The following is an 18920-nucleotide window of genomic DNA, read 5'->3' on the forward strand; positions in this document are numbered from 1 at the left end:
TGAGACAAGCGCAAGAGACTTTGGGTTCTTGTTTTTGTTTCAGAAAATATAAAAAGTAAATTGCTTCCCTTGGTATTGTTCTTACGTCAATTTTAGGGTCGTCGATATTATTGTAGGAAGAAGGAACTTTTTGTTAAGTTAGAAAGTGGTAGTTGTATGCAAATCATTCCTAAAATAAGAGGAATTGATTAAGAGAGCCACCCTTTTTGTAGTTTTAGTTAAGTTCATGTTGAAGCCACCTACGATAAGAAGAGAGCCTCTACTATTGCTGAGAGGAGTGATAAATCTCATGAGATGTTGCCTAAAGTCTCAATTTTGTAACTTGTGTTCTTAGTGACTTGCAAAATTTTTAGCTAACAAGATCATCACAAGACAAAGAGGTCATTTGAGTTGGGAGGCATTCTTCCTTGCATCTTCATCCATATCGACAAAGTACGCTTAAGAAGACAAGGGTAAAGAAACTGAAGCAAAGATTTTATGGGTCGTACAAAGTAGTGAGGAGGATTGGAGAAGTTGCTTATGAGCATGAGTTACCTTTTGGAAGCAAGATACATAATGTAATCCATGCATCATTCTTAAAGAAGGCATTGGGTTAGTATATCACACCTTTACCTTAGTTACTTCCCTTTGATGAGAAGGGTGGATTGATTGTAGTACCTATCGAGATTTTGGAAATGAGGGAGAGTAGGCTATGGAGCAGAGTTATCTGGGAGTATTTGGTCAGTTGGAAGGATTTGCCCTTAGAGGATGCCACTTGGGAAGGTGATATTAAATTGCAGCACCTAGCTTCATAGTTGCTTGCAAGAAAGCAACTCTGAGAGGGGATGACTGTCATGTCCCCTCATTAGACTTCTTAGCAGATAGCTAGAGGTTGACCTATCACCCGAGTTCTCGTAGGCCAACAGGATGGTTAGGGAACTCACCTGGAGGTTCACAAAGTATTGTAGGGACTCTAGGAATCAATTTTGAGCTTTTCCACGATAGTTACCGAAAATTTAGGACGAGTTACTAAAACTTAGGATGTGTTTCCAAGACTTAGGAGGAATTGCCAATTAGCCTACAAGGGCTCAATTAGCAGTAGGGATCAGCACACTTCAAAAGGTATCTCAATTTGAGCTCCAAATCTTATTTTATTAATAAATAAGAAAATAAATTAATATTTCCTAAGTTGACTTTTAAGCAAATTATTATAAGTGAATACTATATTCACTTTATTCAATAAACTATAATAAGTAGTTGTGGGCCGATTTCCCTAATTACACAACTTATAAGTTGTGTTGTTTGATATAAAGGCCATAATAATATTAAAATAATGTAGCTAGGGTGATCGGACCTTTGAGGAGGCTTCATGTTTTAATAAATTTTAAAATATTTTAGGGAAGAAGTTTGGGTGGAATTTCCCCTTATTCGACATATTCCAGGTTATGAAAAATTTAAGAGAGATTGAGAATTTCTGTCGATTGTTATTTGCAGAAGCATTGAGGGTCTGAGAATGAAATCTCTTGGGCTTTTTGAGTGGGACGTAGTGCCCTACTCACTTGACAGAGGTTCGATTCGTTGCAAGAAAACTATTTGAGTTGATGATTTCTATAGCAGTGTATTCCTATCAGAGATATTGCCTTGAATAGAAGCTTGGATTTAAGAAACATAAATTTGGAGAGTGGAGAAGAAGAGACGTTGCCTGGGAGCTTTAACTCTGATCGCATAACATCCTGTAGCAGTGGAAGCAAGTAATTAGAGGAGAAATCAGTTGTTTCAGACTTGCGGTGTGGCTCACAGAAGATTGGGCAGTAGCTCGAAGGCCATACTGCATTCAAACAACCTTCCAAGAGGTCTTGTGGTCTTCTACAACAGCTGGGGTCATCTCTGAGTGTCAAATTGAGCAGTTTGACCTCAAACCTTTAATCAGAATTCATCAATATCAGGCATCTGGTCTAATTGCAGTGATATTTCATCTTTTCAGAGTGCGTATATTATTCTCTTTGCCTGGTATGAGAGCGCTTGTGCAGCTATTTTGGCAATAAACAAACACAATTTTCCTGAGAATTTATTATGTATCAACTTGATGGAAAATTCAGTTATAGAGTATTAGTTATTGATTTTGCATATCATTCTATAAGAAAACACAACAAAAATCAGAAAACACGTAAAACACAAAAAAATAAAAAAGCTTAAAAAAACTATACCTTTCATTCGCTGTAAAAAAAACTTGATAACAAACATCTGCAATCTCGTGAAATACTAGGTCAGCATCTTTCAACCCCAAAAATGAAAACTCAACATAACTTATCGAAACTAAAAGTAAAACATTTTAAAACTAAAGCAACTATTTTAACCTCTTACTCAAGCCTATATGAGAAGGTGCTTTATAGCCTTTTCCTGCAATAGTCAATGTAGTAACCAAATTAAGCCAATGCGGAGTGTCCACCACATTGGAAGGGATGTTATTGAATTCACCAAAAATCAGTACAAGTAATATTTGTATGCTCATGCATCTCCCTATTCCATTCAGTTGCCACCAATGATGGTTGGGCTCAAGGGGTGTTTTTATGCACAAAATAATCATCTATAGACTGCAACGCTGATGGTGGTACTCAACTAGAAGTAGCAGAAGTGGTGGCTGAGGTGGTGGTGGATCTGCAAATACATGGGGCACAAAGAAAGCCCACTATGACCTCAAGTGCTACCTCTTTCAAGGTTGATTGGAACACCTTGAAATTCAACTATGGCTGCTCTTGTAGCTAGTCTTACCTTTCCTTTGCAACCTTTTCTCTTCCTTCACTGCGATTAAGGCATTGGTTTCTCTTTTTTATTTCCTCTGTGGCCCACAGCCCCCGACATGAATGCTTAATGATGCCTCCAAGGTAGTATTTGAGGCAGTTTATGTCTCTATGAAATGGTTTGACACACTTAACGAATGCAAATTGAGGGACCAAGTTTCGGTTGTTCAAAGACATACTTCCAAGCTGTAAGAATTTGCCTTAGGACAAAATAACACCAAGATCAAGAAGCTCAAACACTAGCACAATATGGACTAATAATGGATGATCAAAATAACAATAATGAGAATATCATGTGTACATACACACTAGAAGTGCCTATATATAAAGGCATCTAGAATGACTAGGAGTTAGCAAAGTGATAAGCCTCACAACTAAGCACATGTCCACCAAGAGTGGATAATCCTCCATTGAGCACAACAGTTAGTGTGAGGATGAGAGGATAAGAATACCAAGGTGTATCTCATAAAGAAATGTTGTAGACACCATGTGCTTAATTAGAGTGCAAACAACTGTGTTGTCTACATGACAACTCAGATGATTATGTAAACTTTTGTGTTGTCAACAAGACAACTCATATAACCACGCATACTCCTACGTGTCTATATGATAAATAATAAAATAATACAATTAACCTAAGTAAACTTAAGTAAAGTGTAATAATAATTACTTATTTACACTAACACCCCCCCTTAAGTGCAACTTAGGGAAATGCACTTAAGCTCACAAAAGCTATAAGGAAAATGCATGATGGGTCCCGACTATTAGGCCATAATAGGTACCCATGTACAAATTAGTGCTCTACATATAATGCTATGTAATGCGATGCAATCTCTTTTAAAATGGAGAAAGAAGGAAAACTTCATGGGAAAAACTCTTCCCCAAAAAGAGAGATAAGTACAATAAAGAAGATGGGAGAGAAGAAGACCTTATGTAAGGAAAAAATCCCTCCCATAAGAAAGAAGAGAGAAGTCAAGGGACTCCCCTTTTTGAAATATCCTGCACCCCCAAGAGATCTCACAAATGAAGATACTTGACCTTAGTAAAGGGTTTGGTGAAGATATCTGCAACTTGCTCTGCTGTAGGAACAATATTGCAATGCAATGACCTGCTCATGTATCAGCTCTTTGATGTAGTGCATATGAACCTCAATATGTTTGGTCCGCTGATGCTGAACTGGATGTTTTGAGATCTCAATAGCACTTTGATTATCACAATAAATGACTGTGGGTTTAGGTATGTCAAATCCAAACTCCTTCAGAATATGCTGTAAACAAATAGCTTCTGTAGCCGTAGTGACAGCTCCTCGATACTCAGCTCAATTGAAGAAAGAGCAATAGTATTTTACTTCTTACTTTGCCAACAAATGGGGCCGGAACCAAGGTGAAAGATGTAACTTGAAGTAGACTTGCGAGAATCAAGATCTCCTGCATAGTCTGAGTCTGTATAACCAACCAATTGAAGTCCAGTACCTACTGCATAGTGTATCCCATGTGTATGTGTACCCTGTATGTAGTGTAAGATGCGTTTGGTGGCCTTCCAATGAAGCTCATGTGGCTCTTGCATGAAGCGAGAAACCATGCCAACTGCAAAAGCTATGTCAGGGCGTGTATATGTCAAGTAGATGAGACTCCCAACCAACTGTTTGTACAATGTAGCATCAACAAGTGGAGTGGAACACTTGGCCTTTAACTTAACACTTGAAAGAAAGGGAGTAGGTGCAGGCTTGCAGTCACTCATGCGAAATTGAGCAAGTAAAACAAGAGCATACTTGGGTTGACAAAGTGTGATCCCAGCTGAAGACTGTGTGATCTCAATACCAAGGAAATAATGAAGTAAACCCAAGTCTTTCATAGAAAATCTATCCTGCAAAGAAGTCTTGACATTGGCAATGATGGATGAAGTACTTCCTGTAATGATCAAGTCATCTACATAAAGCACGAATATCAAGTGTGAGTAATCCCGTTGAAGAATGTACACATTCGAATCTGAATGACACTTGGTGAATCCTGCTAAGAGGAGAAAGGAATCCATGTTGGCATACCAAGCCCAAGGAGCTTGCTTAAGATTGTAGATAGACTTCTTCAACTTACAAACCAAAGTAGTATCCTTAATGAAACCCTGTGGCCACTCCATATAAATCACTTCAAGAAGATCACCATTCAAGAATTTACTCTTCACATCCATTTGATGAACAAGCCAACCATTAGCTGCAGCAATAGCTAGTGTCAAACGAATGGAGTTCATCTTAGCTACCAGTGCAAAGGTCTTAGTATAGTCAATACCATGAACTTGTGAGAAAACTTTGGCAACTAGTCTAGCCTTATGCTTATCCACACTTCCATCCGCTGCAAACTTGGTCCGATAGATCCACTTACACCAAATCAACTTTCTTCCCTTAGGAAGAGGAACTAAGTCCCAAGTGTTTTGATTAAGTAAAAACAGGTTTTAAAGGACCCGAAACCTTTACAACAACAATGTTCTAGAGAGAAGCATGAGAAAAGAACAACAGAGAGAAGAAACCAAAAACAACATGAAACAGACCTCAGAAAACAAAAAAGAAGTCATAGAAGATAGTGCTGGAAAAGATAGTAAAAGTCCAACAAAGGTACAACAACCAACTAGCTAAGGAGTATTAATCAAATTCACAAGCTGGTCTACCAGAGAATGCATGGTTTTAGCAGCAGCTTTGACCTCGTCTATCTTATTGGTTTCCTCAATCTTCTTCGAATGAGCTTGAGTACACTTGCTAGGTCCTTGAGAATCAGCCCTCGGGGGAGAATCCTGGCCTTTATCTGCTTCATTCTTCTTCAGGAAATTAGTCACATTATCCAGCAGTTGTTTAAGCTGTTTATCCATGTTACCCAACCTAGTTTCAAGTTTTGACACCTTCCCTTGGATACTACTAATGTCCTTGTCCATAACCCTTTGCTAAGCTTCCATCACAGGGATCTTGTGCATTAGATTTTTCACTTCTTCAGCATTTCCTATGACCTCCGAAAGCTTATCAATGTGCTGTCCTAAGGTTCTTTCCCCACTGGCCATTTTTCTCAATTGATCATTTCCCTTTTCAGCAGCACCATTTTATGCTTTAGGATGCTAGTGTCCTTCTGAGTAGAGCCAAGGTTACCAAATAAGCCTTTAAAAGACCCTAGCCCACCACCGGCATAATCACCCCCATCAGATTTAGACCTCTGTTCACCATCATCAGCATAGTCAGAATCCTCATTCATCTTATTGACATTTTTATTAACTTGTCGCCGCACAAACTTCCTTCTCCTTTCCAAGTGTTGAGCCAGGGGCTCATCATTAGAATGAAGAGAAGCCCTCTCATCATGACATCCCTTTCCCTTTCCTTTGCTATCTCCCCTGTTTTTGATGTGCTCTTTGACAATTTCTTCAACATAATCACTTTCCCTCTCCCGGTCAGAATCTTCCTTCTCAACATTCTTTTTCTTTTTCTTATTGCTACCACCCGAAGTTTTTTTTGGGGTAACTAGACCCCCTTTTGCCTCATCTTGTGTATCAGAGTCGTAGCCCTTTTCCTGAATGCTTCCTTCAGTATCTTGATCACCCCCTTTAAAATTTTTGGGTTTCGGGATTTTTTTGGATTTGAGCACTTTCATAATCAATACCTTTAAACCTTCATGGTAGACATGTTCTCCAGTCGGGTCACACTGGATGGCCTGAGTAGAGATGGAAAGAGATTACAATAGATAGGAAGGAAAATTCACCCTAATATCATGTCGAAAATGGTTTGCCAGCACAAAGTGGTAACCATACAATTTTGTATATCTACCATCCAAAGTCAAATATTCCATAATAACAAAGAACACAAATTGCCACGAACGAGACATAGAAGCCGGGTTAAAATAAGAATTACCTATCTTAACCAGATGATTTCTTTCTTGTTTAGTCTCGACAAAGTCATCAATCGCCTTATCCAAGATCTTCCTTTCCCTATAACAATTCATCTTGTCCAAATCCAAACCAGTAGCCTCCGCGATGGTCTCTTCCGTGACCTCCATCCTCTGATTCTTGACCAACACCGAATCGTCCTTCCAAGATTTAACGAACTGGTGCGTGATTGCAGGGTTATTTCCTTTGAGTCTCTCCATGTAATCGATAAAATTGCCACGCCTGAGGATGTCCCAAACCTCTGGTTTATTCTTCCATTCTACACAGCTGGGTGGTTCGACCCGTTTCCTCTTTCCCCCCATTATCTCTGCTACAAATGTACTGGTTTGCTCGCACTGCAAAGTCCCAAACACTTTGCGATCACCACTATCTAAGCACGGATAGAAAGAAGTAACTCATAATCCGTGCAAGCTGCCCACATTTCTAAAAATAATTGCCCTCCTCACTCTAAAGGAGTTAAATTCATAATTCACTGACAACATCATTATTAAGGGATTTTTGCTGGGATTTCCATTTGTCATGCTTAAGATGCTCGCGGCCATCAGTAGGTAAAGTGTTATATGACTCCCATATGATCTCTTGATCATTACAACATGCCACATTCGAAGCCCAATCAACTAAACCATTGGCTTCCCTATAATTATGGGATATTATACAATTTTGGAAAGAATTAATAATATAACCTGTCTTAGAAATAATATTGCTAATGGTCCATGAAGGTGGGTTAATTTTCTTTAAGCAGTTTATGATATTAAGGGAATCACCTTCAATCCAAATGTTTTTCAAATTCAAATCTTTGGCATAAATAAGACCATATAGTGCAGCAGAGGCTTCAACAACGTGATTGGTTTGACACCCCAAAGGTATAGCCATATCACCAACAAAGTCACCATTAGAATTTCTAATCACCACTCCACAACCAGCGATGCTCGGGTTCCCTTTTGAGGCCCCATCAAAGTTAATCTTAAACTAGTTTGTCGGAGGACAATCCCATCTTGTGCTTTCCCTTGGGTTATGATCCTTTGTGTTCAATATCCCAAGTCCCAAGTGTTGTTTTTCATTAAAGAATTATATTCTTCCTCAATGGCCTTGCCCCATTCAGGAATCCCTGATGCTTCCTTAAATGACCGTGGATCAAAAGCAATTGCAATATAAGCATGTGGAAATGATTTGTGTTGTGAACTTGTCCTCCTAGTATTTGAAGGATTGCCCACCAATGAACCTACTGAATCAAGTGTTTGTTGTGCCCAACGAGGTCTAGTGGAAGAAGGAATATCCTCAACTATTTGTGGACCCTGCGAAGGTGGTGTCCTGCGAGTCAAGGTTGAAGGAATATCATCTTCCAAGTCACTATCATCACTATCACCACTTTCCATGAAGGAGGAAGGAGGAGTTGAAGGAGCCAAACTTGGACAATTCTCTTCAAAATGAATACTCCTCTCAAAGAATATTTCATGTGTCTTTGGATCCATGAGTTTGTATGCCTTAAGATGGTCAGGATATCCAACAAATATACAAGGTTTTCTTTGAGGTTCCAATACCTTCCGTCTTTGTGGAGATATTCTTTTCGATGCTAGACAACCAAAAACTTTAAAGTGTTTTACACTTGGTTTTCTGCCACACCAAGCCTCAAAAGGTGTAATTCCATCTAAGGCCTTATGGGGACTTCTGTTTTGGATGTAATTGGCACAATTCATGGCTTCTTCCCAAAAAACTTTATCTAGAGACTTATGTTGTAGCATACAAGTGGTCATTTCCTTAAGGGTTCTATTCTTCCGTTTAGCAACACCATTTTGTTGTGGAGTGTATGCAATTGAATGTTGAAGATTAATACCCTCATAAGTACAAAAGTCTATAAGCCTTGAGTTCACATATTCCCTTCCATTATCTGTTCATAGAATCTTGATGGCTTTCCCTGCTTGCTTCTCAACTTGAGCTTTGAAGGTGATAAACTTATCAAATACTTCACTCTTATGAGCAAGAAAGAAGACCCAAGTGTAGCGTGAAAAGTCATCAATGAAGGTGAGAACATAGCGAGCCTTTCCAAATGATGGTACTGGAAATGGGCCAGCTACATCACTATGAACCAATTCAAGAGCAACAGCAGCTCTCCAAGACTTCCCCTTGTCAAACTTCTCTTCGGGATGCTTGCCTGCTTCACAACCTGTACATACACCCTCTGAATACTTGACTTGAGGTAGACCTATGACCATATCCTTGTTGCTAAGTTGTTGAAGGTAGCGGTAATTGAGATGTCCAAACCTCTCATGCCATAGTTTACTTTGTGAATTTGAGTGGGTCAACAAGGCAAGGGAAGTGGACTTAGGCACAAAATGAGAAAAAAAAAAGTCTTGTCTCATGATTAGCGTTTCCAATTGCCACCATAGAATCATCTTTTAGATTTTTCACCACAACTAAATCAGGAAGGAATTCCACTTTGTTGCCACATTCATAGTGAGTTATTTGGTATATTAAAAGAAGGTTGGTGCTAAGGTTGGGAACATGAAGAACATTCTTGAAGACTCCATTGTCCAACTCAACATTTCCTTTTCCTTCAACTTCCACTTGAGTGTCATTTCCCACATAGATGTAACGTACAATTGATGGTTTCAAAGAGGAAAAATGCTCCCTTGAAGCACCAATATGATGTATAGTTCCTAAATCAAGAACCCATTCCTCAGAGTTGTTTGTACTTGCTACCAAAGCTTCTCCCTTACCTTTTGAAGTGGTTGAAGATCGCTTATCCTTATAGGCATTTGGTACATCAATTTTATGTTTCCTCATTAACTTTAGCAACTCATCAATTTGCTTATCCTTACACTCATGTTCATCATGACCATTCTTCTTACAATAGGCACAAGTTTTCTTCTCCCTTTTGTTGAAGTTGTTCCCCATTTTATTATTTTTGGAAAAAGACTTGCCTTGTTGTGAAGAATATTGCTGTGTAGAGGAAGATTGACGCTTATAAGAAGATTGTTGTGTCATCTTGTGGCTTAGCCTTCCACTGCTTTTGCTTTTTGTTGGAATTTTTACCACCTTGATTCCCTTGTTTAGCTACCAAGGCTTTGTTCTTGGAAGACTGGAGAATTCACATACTCACTAACTTTTCATGTTCTAAGACCAACGTTCCTGAAAATGACTTGAATGAAGGCTTAGTGAAGGCACTACCCATTGTTAACTTGTGGGTATTGTAATTGGAAACAAAAGTTGCATATTCAGGAGGAAGATGAGTCATCGCATGTTTGATCAACTTTCCATCCTTGATGGGTTCACCACAATCCTTGAGCTGTGCCCTATACATGTCTACTTGGGTAAGATAATCTTTGATGGTGTCGAAATTCCTAGGATGCAATTTGAGAAGATTGTCCTCAATGGTGTAGGCCATATCTTCATCTACTATAACATACAATGCTTCAAGTTTATCCTAGATTTCTATTGGATTGTTAAGGTTCCAGATGTGATATTTGACAGGATCTGAGATATTCTTTAACAAGGTTCTTAGGGCCATTTCTTGTTTTGATGCACAGTCTTCTTTATGAGACTCATCAACACCAAATATCTTTGCTACACTAGTTGCATAATGTAGCAAACCTTTTTCAACTAATGGTTCCTTTATCTTTTCTTTCCAAGTAGCATAATTATGTGGTGTTAACTTAGAGAAAGAACCCATAATGCAAAAGAAAGAGCACAATATCAAGGAGACACAAGAACACAAGACACCCCCCCCCCCCCCCGCCCTTTCACTCAATCAAAGAACACCCCCCCGCCCCCCCGCCCCCCCCCCCAAAAAAAAAAATGAATGCTTTAGGAACATTATATGTAGTGCATTTACAATAGGCCATTTGTCAAAATGGACAAAAATGGACTTTTGATTTTGCTGTTTACAAACTTCTCTTGGAGTTCAAATCTGGTACTTAGCAATGTAGCTCAAATATACAACAAATTTGAAGTTTAATCAAAGCATTACAATGCAAAAAAGGAACTATTTTTGAAAGTGGTATTTTTGTCCACACAAGCCTATAATCTGATTGCAGATTTGGAAAGTAGACGAAAATTTATGCACTTAAAAAAAAAACAGACCCTGATTATGTGTCCAGATGAGCCCGAACTAAGTCTTTGAAGTTGCAAAAATTGGGATTTGCGATTTGTAGAAAAATTCAGTGAAAGAGGTCTCAAACATCTTGCACCAATGTGTAGATCATGAAATTCTACCCTAAAACAAAAAATATTGGTCGAAAAAAGGAGTCCGTATGAGGGAGATATCGCAGTTTGAAAATCACCTCTGCAATTATTTTTCCTGAATCGCCGTCGTCGCGGCTCCAAAAATCAATTGACTCTAGATTTCACCTTAGATGTCTGATTTTGATGAAACAAAAGTCGATAGTGGGGTTTTTTGACCTTCTGAATATGATGCCAATATCTGATTAGCACCAACAAGCTCCAATGTTGCCTTGGAAAAAAAAAAATCTCTCCTATTGGCCTAAAAGGCCAATTTTTTTGCAGAATTTCGGAGATAAAATGCAAATCCGAAAAGCAAAAATGCAGAGACGCAAAAATATTCAGATCTGAAAAATTAATTGCACAGATCTAAAGAGATCATACCAATTCTGCAAATTGGGCCTTCGGGTTCCGGTTTGCAAAACTTTTTTGCCTCAATTTTGACTATGGCCTAGGGTAGGCAAATTTATAGTCAATTCTCCGAATTGATGCTCCGAACGCAATGGTGAGGTTCGCTTTGGCTCTAGACGCTCCCAATAGATGCAAATACTCCGTATCTGAATCGGGGTCCTCTAAGAGGTGAAGCAAAAATGGTCTCCAATGGCTATGTGAAGAGAAGCTCCCTCAACTCTGATACCATGTAAGAATTTTTCTTAGGGCAAAATAACACCAAGATCAAGAAGCTCAAATGCTAGCACAATATGGACTAATAATGGATGATCAAAATAACAATAATGAGAATATCATATGTGTACATACACACAAGAAGTGCCTGTATATAAATGCATCTAGAATGACTAGGAGTTAGCAAAGTGATAAGCCTCACAACTAAGCACATGTCCACCAAGATTGGATTATCCTCCATTGAGCATAGAAGTTAGTGCAATGATGAGAGGATAAGAATATTGAGTTGTATCTCATAAAGAGATGTTGTAGACACCATGTCCTTAATTAGAGTGCGAACAACTGTGTTGTCTACATGACAACTTGGATGATTATGCAAACTCCTGTGTTGTCAATAAGACAACTCATATAACTACGCATACTCCTAGGTGTCTATATGATAAATAATAAAATAATGCATTTAACCTAAGTAAACTTAAGTGTAATAATAATTAATTATTTACACTAACACAAGCCTTATCTTTAGCACCTTTATGATGAGTGCCTTCATATCCAAATGGGTGTGTGTCTACTAAGCTAGACCTTGAATTTGAGCCTGTTGTATATCCTTCTCTTATCAATCAATCAACTTACACATACCTATTGAAACAACAAATTAATATTTTAATTAAAAGAAATAGCAAAAAAACTAAATTAGTTTAAATAAATTTAGACGTAGTTGAAAATTAAAAAAAACAAACAAAAAGAAAGTGTTCGGGTTTGATTTTTTTTGGGAAAGTTCAGATTCATGAGAAAACAATGAAAATATCAGTAATGTTTTTCAAAAAGTGGTGTGAAAGCTTGTTCATTGGACTCTAAAGCAATTTAGAGTACTTTAAGAAATGCCTTCATTGAGATTCTATAAACCTAAATCAAAATGCAACAAAAAAAGAGAAAAAATGATAATTTAAAAAATATAAAAAAGAAAAATAAACAAAACTACATAGGAATTCAATTTTGCTTTGAAATCCACTTCAAATCTGATACAAATCCATTTCAAATTGACTAAAATTCTTGTAAATTACCTTGGAGAAGCTTGGGAGATTGTTTTGTCTCTTGAGCAGCAAAAGAAACCAAAAGATGATTGATTTTTTGCTTTTTGACCATGCTGGGCATTGCATACACCAGTGGCTGAGTTTTCAACAACGAATTTCTGAGTTTCAGAAAAAAATCATCACAAAATTCGGCTAATTTTCCTGAAAAACTTGGTGAATTATTCGGCAAATCAATGGTGTTGCTCCTTGCTGAGCATAAAAACTCACAAAGTCTTCGCTACTCAGTGAGTGTTTCATCTATGCATAGATCATTTTTCTTTTTTCACTCTCTCTTTTGTTATTTTGGCATTTTGAAGGGTAGTTGACATTTATCATATGGCATATGACATAATGTTGAAATTCTGAACTGTCAATTGGCATTTATTATTTATCTTTATCACTATTATTTTGGTATTTGGGATTGATCAATGATGAAGTACCATGCTATTAAATATATTTTATTTTACTATCCCGTATATTTCTTCAATTTCTTTTTGTATATATTTTGTACCCAAACATCCACTACCCAAGGAAAAATTTTCTGCACCAGCATACCCATACCCTTACCAACAAGTTAGTGCAAATACAATGACTTTTCACCAATAAACTTTTGACTGATTGACTGTTTGAATTGAGTCAAATTGATGATCCTTTGAGATAACTAAGAAAAGCCAATAGGATGATGCATAGGAGGTAATCACTTTGGAACACATCACAAATAGGTAGTTGAAGTTTTCATTTGATAAGATTGACAATGTGTAAATTTTTTGTCAATCTGTATGGCCGAAGTTGAAGGCTGATCCTCCCATAGTTGTGACTAGCTGCTCAAAATTACTTGTTGCTTTATCTTCGTCAGCTTCACTGAATGTGAGTGATAGGGATGTACAAAAGTATATAAAATCTTGCTTAGCAAGTTCTGGCTTCTTATTATTCTCTCTAATTTTTTGGAGCAAGTTTCTGCAACTCAGCTGGCTTCTGTTAATAAACTATTCACTTTGGTGGTATGTGATAGCTGTCAGGGGATCTATCATATTTAATCTTCTCAATTCCTTGGCTCTCGAAAACTTCATGGGTTCTTGGCTAATGAGAATGCCATAACATATATTAACTCTAGCTGTCATGAAATACTCCCATCTCAATAAACTGTTGAACACTATGTTGGATTGCTTTCGGCAAAATGAATAAATAATGGATCTGTTATTGAATTATCTTCACAAAGATTGCTGGTCCATTGTTGAATTTTTCTTCTATGCGATGCTAATTCATCAAGGTGTCACTTTTTAGATCTCTCATCTAGTTTTGGTTTTTTGATTTTTTTCCTATCTCTAACTTATTTGTCTGTCTTCAAGTCAAGGATATTCTATCTTGAACATTATATGAGTTGTTTATTTAATGTATTGTAGGCTTCATGATATGTTCATGTAATTACTTCTTTGGGAGAGACTTATTCTTTCTGACTTGAAATAGTGGGAACTTAAAAAGATAACTTTAACATTTTCAACAGAACCATACTTTTAAAACAGCGATAACTTGAAGGATTCTTAAAGGTAAGCTGTTAAGTGTGTTGATTCCTTTAACATCACTGCCAGAACTTGACAACTAACCTAATTTGGTGCCTTAAAATTCAATGATTAGCAAAGGTCATTTTCTGTACATAGCAGAAATAATAATTTTGTGGTGTTTTGGAATAAATTAAATTTATTTAAGTAGGTCTTCATAACTTTGACTTATGCTTTCTCTATATAATAGACCAGCTAGAATAAGGGCACCATCCTTCTTGATTGTATTTTTCTTTAAAACTTGAAATTAGGTAGTTGACTTAACTTCTTAATAGCTCTTTTTGGATGGCATTTCCAAGTAGAAATCAAATTATCCCTGTATTTTCAACTTATTTCTGGTTGAGTGTGGTTTAATCATGTGCCTGCCAATTTTAGTTGCAATTATGTGCTATTATTGCCAGGCAAAAGGTGAAGTACTTTCCTTTGTTTTCAGAAAACTTCATATCCAGCACCTTTTGCCCATTCGGATGCTACTTGAGTCATGAATTCACCAATGGACAACAACTTGAAAGTTGGCAACTTATTCTTGTTTGCAGGTCACATTTTCCTTCATCACTTGCCACATAAATTATCATTTTGAAATGGCATCACCACTTGAAAAATATGCTTAACTTTTTTTCGCTTTATCTTTTGAAGCTGGCATTAAGTTGACTGCCTTGTTCATTCTTCTGGTTTTGATATGTCATTGTGATGTCTCCATTTTAGGTGTAACACCAGTTAGGGACACTTATATTAATTCTCTTAGGCTAATTGGAGAAAAAGAAATCAATTATATTAAGTTTCTAAGTTCAGGTGACATAGAATTAATTAATCATCTAATTTTTATGTAGAAAATAGTTAAATTGAGAAGTGACTTTATGGGGGCCCAAAATGTTAAGTTCAAACTAAATAGTCACTAAGGTGGGAAAACAAATAGTAGTTTATTATTTTTTGGGAAAAGTGTACTAAAAGAGGAATGGGAAAGGAAAAAGACATTCTTGGCATATCATTTCTACAAAATGTTTACTGGAGAAGAGAGAAATGGCTCATCTTCAGCTTAGGCTGAAAACCCTACAATATAATTAGTCTTGAGGAAGGACACTCTCCTAGCCATCTATAGGGTGATTCCCCCAGGATTCATTGACGGTTTAAATGATTGGAGTTCATTTTTGGTTTGATAAATGAGTCAAAGATGAAAACATTCAAATTTCCATTTTTCCTGCAAATATTTATTGATTTCAATTCCACAGTACAAGTTAGAGACTAATTGGAAAGTGATATTGAATCTCTTAGCCTTCATTTAAAGAATATCCTGCCACACCCTATGAATTGTCCATTTTTTATAGATTTAAATCACATTATGATTTCATTAAATTGACACGATGAGTGATGGGAAATGTCCATCTTTAAGAGCAGCAATCATGTTATTTATCTATCAGTTAATCATAAATACCTATAGGTGAAGAGGGTTTTTGAAAACATCTGCCCATCAAAAATCTGAAGAGCATCTTATTTTCTCATAAATATTATGATGCTATGCAGTTTTATAAGTTGGCATTTAGAAAGATGGCATGGCTTATGTGTAGAGACTTGCTTGCTTTATTTTGTGATAAATTGTGGGTCATTTAATTTGTCTCTTATATTTTTATAAATTCTTGCAAGGACTTAACTAATCTTTTTCTTGTTCAGGCAGGTATTGAAATCGCCAAACTTTTTTTGGACAACGGAGAGACGGTAGATGCCTTACTGCAGCATTATATTTGATTATTTTGTTGGATCTTTGAGTGTTGGCATTTTGTGCCATGGATGTCTATAGCCTTTATTATGTAAAGAGTGACCATTTTCCTGTCGCATATCAATTCTTTTAAGGTATTTCATGTGTTGTCTTTAGTGATAATTTTCATAATGGAAATGATGTCTTGAAGGCAAACACTATAGATAATGAGTTTTGCCTACCCTGGTTGTTTTAAGCAAGCATATACATATGAGATCATTGTAGATGTAATATATATCATGTTATGGTGTGACATATCTTCTCTCCGTTGCTGTAAGAAGTGCCATTTTCAAATACTTATTTGTGCACTGGCCGTAGTCACTATAGGGAATATTTTTTCTTCTGTTAATTATGAATTGTTTGCTAATGTTATTGCTGCCTCTTTCGCACATCTTGGCTCTAGATCATATCTAGGCTTATTATAGTGTTCCCAGTCCATCAAATGATTTACTCTTGGTATGCTTAGCTCATTAGAAACAATGGTCTTTTGTATCTTGGTTCTCTTGGCTTGGAATATGACAATATGACATATCAGTTTATTTAATTTTGCACATGTGGTGGTTTCACTCTTGGTGTCATAAAGTGTCTAGTAAGTAGAAAATATAGAGAACAAATTGTTGGTATACGGTGGTCTATCTCTATCCTTGTTGGAAAGCCTTGAGCTCCATTAAGTTCAGTGTTCTCAAAGTTTTGTGTACCAGGTCAATAGAGTATTAAAAAAAATTCATGTTCACACACACACACACTTACACATTCACATGCACACGCACACGTGCACACACTTACACTTACACTTACATTCACACGCGTGCGCACACACACGTACACACACTCACACAGACCTGCACACACAATGACCAAAGTATTAAAACAAATTTATGTTCACCCACACACAGAGTATTAAAACAAATTCATGTTCACACACACACAAACACACATACACATGCACATACATGCGCATGCACACACACACACACACACACAAACACACACACATGTATATATTTATGTATATGCATGTATGCATGTATATATAGATATATATCGATCTATATATATATACATGTACATACAGACACACACATGTATGTGTGTATATGTGTGTATTTCTATAAGTATATATAATTAGATAGATTATAATGTTTTAACAAATTGTTTGGGTGAATTCTATGATCTATAATATGGGTTTACGATATAGAATCTAAGTTGCAACAGTTCCAAGTGTTTATATCTTAGAAAATTTCATATTTGACTTCCTACAATCTGTTTGACAAAATGCCAGTATTAAAGATTGTGAAATTTTGAGTTTGGTAAGTTATATTCTGGTAATGGATCTTACAGCTGTGCCACTCACTTTTCCACCTTAAACTTCTTTCAGAAAGTTTTTTGGCTCAACTGGTGAGTAAAATTAAAAAGCCAGGTGGCATTCCTCTATTCTTAAATTGCTAAAGCTAAATTCAGAGGTTTGATCTGCACAAATTTGATATCTAATGCAGTTTTCAGCTCAAAAACACATATAGTTTTGGTGTCTTCCATAGAAATGTGCATTTTTTGTTCATATTTTCATAGTTTCATTACTGTCTTTTCAAAATTGCCATCATTTATTAATAGCAGCAGTTGTATTGCAAGTCTAAACAAAAGCTTCCATTTATATCCTCCTTTTCTTCTAGCTATTATTGTGCTGTTGCAAAGACCTACATTGAATTTTCCTCTCTACTGGTTTTCATTCCAGCACACTGATTGATCAGATTTCTACAAATCAGAACCCTATGACAATAGTTCCTTGAGGAGGCAATTGACATAGAGATATGTGAACAATATAAAGTTAGAGCTTTCACTGCAGAAGTTCTTTAATTCTCACAGATCTTCCAAATCTTGGCATCTATAGTGTTTATCTCTCTAACTTGGAGAGGCATATGTAGCAATGAAATTCAAATTGCTGCTATGGTTTCAGATGGATGTTATATCATTATGGAAGAGGTTTCAGTATTCTGTGGAAGAATTTACCATATTTCAGAAGATCCACCAAATGGCTTGAGAATACTATAAGGTCACTAGTACAAGTTGTTTTTTTTAGCAGTTACCATATTTGGTAGTAGCTATTTCAAGTATTCTATCCCAAGAAATGAACGGAAATACTTTTTAGGCAACTTTTGTTACTTGTATTTCTATTAGTTAAATTAAATTTTCGTTAATTTACCATCTTTCCACTTTTTGTGTAACTCTTGGATAGGTTATCTTGGGATATTTGATCAGTATCTTTAAATCCCTAAAAGCTATTACTTGTAACCTATATGCCTTGAGCAAAAGACCCTTTTAACAGTACATAAGGCTAACCTCATACTAATAAACTATTGTTCAGTTGGTTTACCTATGTTGGCAATTCTTTTGATTAAATTGAAATTCAATAACTTTGTCAACATTCATGTTGCTGTCATTTATGCACCACTGTAGTGCCCTTTTTGGTGGGGTAGCTGGAAATAACTCATTTAGCCTACTTAACTCTTGTAGGCTAACATTGGGGTACATCATAGAAAAGATAAATTAATTAAACAGAGTTGTCCATTGGAGCAAATTTTAGGAATGTCTACAATTAATGTTTTAAAGCGACTTTAGTAAATTAAAGGAGATAAGTTAAACTTCACTTTATAAAGGCGCTTTAATGAAAATTCTTGGGTGGGAAATGAAAAGGTTTCTTTGGGAATGTTGCATGGAAAAATCTAAAAAGAGGATTTGAGAGCTCATTTGGACATGCATGTTTGTTTTTATCTCTTTTGGAATTTGAGCTTCTTGTAGAAGAAAAACCTAGGATGAGAATGGAAGGGAATGGGTTTTGGTAGCAATCTATCTTCTCTAGTTGATTTGAGGTACAATCACAAAGGTTTCATGCAGGGATTAACAATTGAAGATCTATTTTGTGAAGTCTTGCAGGGAAGACAAAATATTGAATTTTGGGAGGGATTGAATGAATTGCTAGGAAATGAAGGTAGACATT

The 18920-nt window shown here is 36.5% G+C and overlaps 1 protein-coding gene across 2 annotated transcripts in view; it reads left to right on the forward strand.

The window, feature by feature from the left end:
* LOC149566313 (Peptidase S41 family protein) overlaps positions 1 to 18920 on the forward strand; it is a 317692-nt gene that overhangs the window by 151801 nt on the left and 146971 nt on the right. For both annotated transcript variants that reach the window (XM_089819719.1, XM_089819720.1), the window contains exon 7: positions 15841 to 15885. In XM_089819719.1, coding sequence (XP_089675845.1) covers positions 15841 to 15885 — 45 coding nt within the window. The remainder of the gene's footprint in view (positions 1 to 15840; positions 15886 to 18920) is intronic.

Source organism: Cupressus sempervirens, chromosome 3, assembly GCF_028749045.1.
Source record: "Cupressus sempervirens isolate cs-2001-9-10 chromosome 3, ASM2874904v1, whole genome shotgun sequence".
NCBI classification, from domain to species: domain Eukaryota; kingdom Viridiplantae; phylum Streptophyta; class Pinopsida; order Cupressales; family Cupressaceae; genus Cupressus; species Cupressus sempervirens.